Source organism: Galeopterus variegatus, unplaced genomic scaffold, assembly GCF_000696425.1.
Source record: "Galeopterus variegatus unplaced genomic scaffold, G_variegatus-3.0.2 Scaffold1586, whole genome shotgun sequence".
In the NCBI taxonomy this organism is placed as follows: domain Eukaryota; kingdom Metazoa; phylum Chordata; class Mammalia; order Dermoptera; family Cynocephalidae; genus Galeopterus; species Galeopterus variegatus.
The window spans coordinates 54,514-58,967 of record NW_007727697.1 but is presented as its reverse complement, the minus strand read 5'-3'; the positions used below and the strand labels follow the sequence as shown (position 1 = coordinate 58,967).

Here is a 4,454-nt window from a genome sequence, read left to right as displayed (position 1 = left end):
GTTTGTTACTTAGGAATTTGGAAGCTCCAGAGATGCCAGTGTATTCCGTAAAGGGCCATAACGAAATTATAAATACTTTAGACAGTGTAGGTGGACTAGGAATTGGGGAAGGAGCACCTGAAATCGTGACTGGCAGCCGAGATGGTGAGTCATTGCATTCTGTGTTTTTTAATGTTTTAAAAAATGGAAATCTGTATGCTACAGTATGAGAGAACTCAAAAAACTCATGGAAAGATTCATCTTCTCTTTTACTTCTATTTTTCCACCAATTTTTTGAAGTGCCCTCGGATATTTACGTAAAAGTCCTTGTCAGTTGCCTTGACCCCTAAATCTAATTGTCTTGCTGCTTAATAGGATTGCTTTTTTAACAGCAGGCTTGACTGCATGTCCCTCAGGTTTTTCAGACTTTTGGGTATTTTGAGATGGAGGCACAGCCCTTAGTCTTTTAGTGTTGAGCTAGTTCACCTACTAACAACGATGGTTTCCTCTGAAGCGTCAAGGATTTAAAACGTCGTTACAGGTTTTTGAGGCAGCTGACAATATAATGTGGGCGGCAGCTTTTCATTTTCTTTTTTTAAAAAGCAGAATCAGTACTTGTGAAAATTGTCATAGTGACAGCTGGTTGAAAACTGAAGTTCTGGGATCCATCATTCTGGGATCCATCCGCTGAGCACTGTAGAGAGTTAAAAGGGCTCCAACCCAGCTTTTCCACCCTGCAGCGACCAACAGGGGACAGGTCTTTTGGTGTCCAGAGCTGCTCTGAATGGCTATCATGGAATCAGAATTTAGGTTGCTTCATGAGCGGTACATGAGAGATTTGGTACCTTAATTGATTTGGCTAGTTTTTTAATGGCTGCCCAAGACCATGAGGAAATTGTTTTAAAAGAAAAGTGAGATGTCATTTTCTAATAGGTACTCAAGCACTGTGTTTTAGAAATCAATTATTTTTTTCTATCATCACAGCAATAAGGAATGTAGAAAGAAAAATAACATTCAGTCTACTGTATTACCACAACCATTGGATTTTTCCTTTTGTTTCTGGTCATATATACAATTTTTCATAGTTATCAAGGCGAATATGGTTTTATAGCTTACCTTTTTCTTTTAATGTTTTATCATATGCAAATGTTGTTTCCATATTGTCTTCTTACTTATTATTTTAGTGACTGTAATATTCCATCACATAGTGTACTTAACCATGCCCCTGTTAATAAACATTCAGTTTAAGTATTTTTGTGTATCATTTTGGGAGAGTGGCATTTAATCTTTTATCATATGCAAATGTTGTTTCCATATTGTCTTCTTACTTATTATTTTAATGACTGTAATATTCCATCACATAGTGTACTTAACCATGCCCTTGTTAATAAACATTCAGTTTAAGTATTTTTGTGTATCATTTTGGGAGAGTGGCTTAAAATAATGAAGAATTGAGTATTGTCACGTATGTAACTCTTTTGTATAAACATATGATTTTTTTCTTTTTTTTTAAATAAAGATGACTGGTAAGGGGATCTTAACCCTTGTCTTGGTGTTGTCAGCACCACACTCTCCCAAGTGATCTAACCAGCCATCGGTATATAGGGATCTGAAACTGTGGCCTTGGTGTTATGAGCCCCACACTCTCCCAAGTGAGCCATGGGCTGGCCTTAAACATAGGATTCTGAAAATGTATTGGCAAACTTTCCAGTGTACCTATTTACATTGTCAGCTCCAGTGCTTGAGGTAGATTAACAGTCTACCCTACAAGCATTGATTTTCCCTTTTCCCCCTAATTTTATAGATAAAAATGGATCTTCATTCCAACTTGTTTCTATGTTTGTTTACTAGTAAATTTTGATTATGAATTGTCTGGTTCTTTGCTCATTTAACTATTGTAAACCTACTATAAATCTTACCAATTTGTATAAACCCTGTAGAGTAAGATAATAACCTCTTGTCATATTTGCGGGACATTTTTATCTCCTTGAAGCAACCTTTCTAATGATCAATTTTATTTTATCCCTGAACATAGATCTAATGGAATACCTCCGCCTTTCCTGAGTTCTTAACTCTTTTAAGGACTTTTTGCCCTTTTCCTATTCTCTCACATATATTTGCCTTTTAGCCATTCTGTTACATGAATTTAGATTTGTTATAGTTAGGGACACCATTTACTTAGTAGTCCTGTAATATGAATTAAAAATATGAATTGAAGGTCAGGCTCATGCCTCACTTGTTATGAATTATGTATCATTTGTGTTTGCATCATTAATCATAATTTATTGATAACTTAGGAACAATTGTCGGCTTTTCTGTGTATCTACTGATTTGAAAATCAAGTCAGACAGCAACATATAGGTTATATCTCTGATATCAAATACAACTTACCCAATTAGAAGTAAGAAAAATGTGAATATTTTTCAGATGTCATAATATCTGTAATATTGCCATGTATACAGGAAGCCACAGAAAGTGAATGCAGAAAAGAAACATGATCATTCATTATTGAATTTTGGCAACTTACTTTTACTTATGACAGGAACTGTGAAGGTGTGGGACCCAAGGCAAAAAGATGATCCTGTTGCTAATATGGAACCTGTACAAGGAGAAAACAAGAGAGACTGTTGGACTGTGGCTTTTGGTAAATTATTGAGGAATTCTTGTATTTGAAGTATCAGGTGGTAGAAAGCACTGTGCTTTAAGAAATTCCTAATAGTCTCTTTATAGTCTATTTTGTGGATTTATTCTGATAGTTTATTGAAGCAAATGTACATGATGGTTATTGTTAGCCTCCGGGGCCACACTCTGCTACTTATTGGCTGTGTGGCCTGGGCAAGTTACCAAACTCCTCTGTTCCTTTGTTGCTTCATTTATAAAATGGGATTAACAATAGAATTGACTTAATCATGTTTTTATAAGGATTCAGTGAGTTAATACATGTAAAGTGGTTGGAATTGTGCTTAGATTATTAAGTGCTCAAAAATATTTAGTATTATAATAATTATTATTATTATGTGCTCCTGTTTAATTGGATGATATTGATCTAGTTTCGAACCAAATGCCATTAATGGGGCTACAGTGAGCCTCAAATGTAAATGGTAACCTAACAAACCTTACACTTTACATTATGCTTACTTTCTACAGAATAGTTTGCCATTACAAAATTATTTCTTATAAATTTGGTAAGTAAGTTCCACTATTAATGCACTTAACTGTGTTCCTCCATTAATGAATGTTAATTTTGTATTACTAATTGATATTTGCCCTTGGCTCTCTTGCTGAGCACCAAATTGATCGTAAATTCATTTTTGTTACTAAAGGATATAAAACATATTTAGGATTTTTTTTATTTTTTTTTTCTCCCCTCAGTTTTTTTTATTGTTGTAAAACATGCATAACATAAAGATTATCATTTTAAGCATTTTGACACATACAACGGGGGGGGGGGAAATTTTAGGTAGAATGATCGTTTTAAATTGAAATTATAATTAAAAAGTAATTATCTTTGGGCCCATTAAAGCCTCGTCATTGTCAATCTCAGGGACATAAATACAATTTGAAATATAAGATATTTCAGATGTCCTTGCAAAAACAAAATAGCACCACAAAAACATTTTGCAAAATAGATTAGTTTTTTTTTTGTCTTTTGTCTTTTTTCCGTGTCCGGCAACGGATCGCAACCCTCAGTGTTGCCCCCGTACCGGACCGGGGACCGGCAACGGGATTGCAAACCTCAGCGTTGCTCCCGCGCCTCGCTCAGCCAGTGAGCGGGAACCGGTCCGAAAATAGATTAGTTTTAAAGTCATTTTTATTTGCATTCATGGATAGTTACTGACAAAGAAGGTAATAGAAGAATTGCTGTATTTATCTTCCCGTTCCCTGCTGTGTTTGACCTGTGGTTGACCTGCTGGTCTTTGCAGATATAATATAGAGAGAACATGTTATTTCAAAAAGTCACTTTTATTTGCATTCATGGATAGTTACTGACAAAGAAGGTAATAGAAGAATTGCTGTATTTATCTTCCCGTTCCCTGCTGTGTTTGACCTGTGGTTGACCTGCTGGTCTTTGCAGATATAATATAGAGAGAACATGTTATTTCAACTTAGAATCCACTAAACACTTTCACATATCCCTTCAGTACAGAATTTAAATGAATGAGCTTTTTAAAAAACATTCAATATTAGATACCAAATTAATAAAAAAATTCAATATTAGATATCAAATTAATATTCTTGATGTCCTGTCAGGATTGGTAAAATGGAACTCCACCTAATATGATTTTTAAGATCCAATTTGTATAAATTATACAGGGGTACTTCAAAAAGTTCATGGAAAAATAGAATTAAAAGGTAATGAAAATCTTTCTGTGAACATTTTTTGAAATACCCTCATCTATGTTGTTTCATAAGATTTTTTTAGCAGCCTTCAAATTCGCTTTTATAAAGATCTGAAATGTTGTATCCTGATTTCC

General features: G+C 34.5%; 1 protein-coding gene across 1 annotated transcript in view; it reads left to right on the top strand.

The window, feature by feature from the left end:
- Positions 1 to 4,454, top strand: part of PPP3R1 (protein phosphatase 3, regulatory subunit B, alpha) — a 100,035-nt gene that overhangs the window by 85,888 nt on the left and 9,693 nt on the right. The window contains 3 exon segments of the mRNA XM_008577842.1: positions 14 to 144; positions 2,522 to 2,623; positions 4,231 to 4,235. Coding sequence (XP_008576064.1) covers positions 14 to 144; positions 2,522 to 2,623; positions 4,231 to 4,235 — 238 coding nt within the window.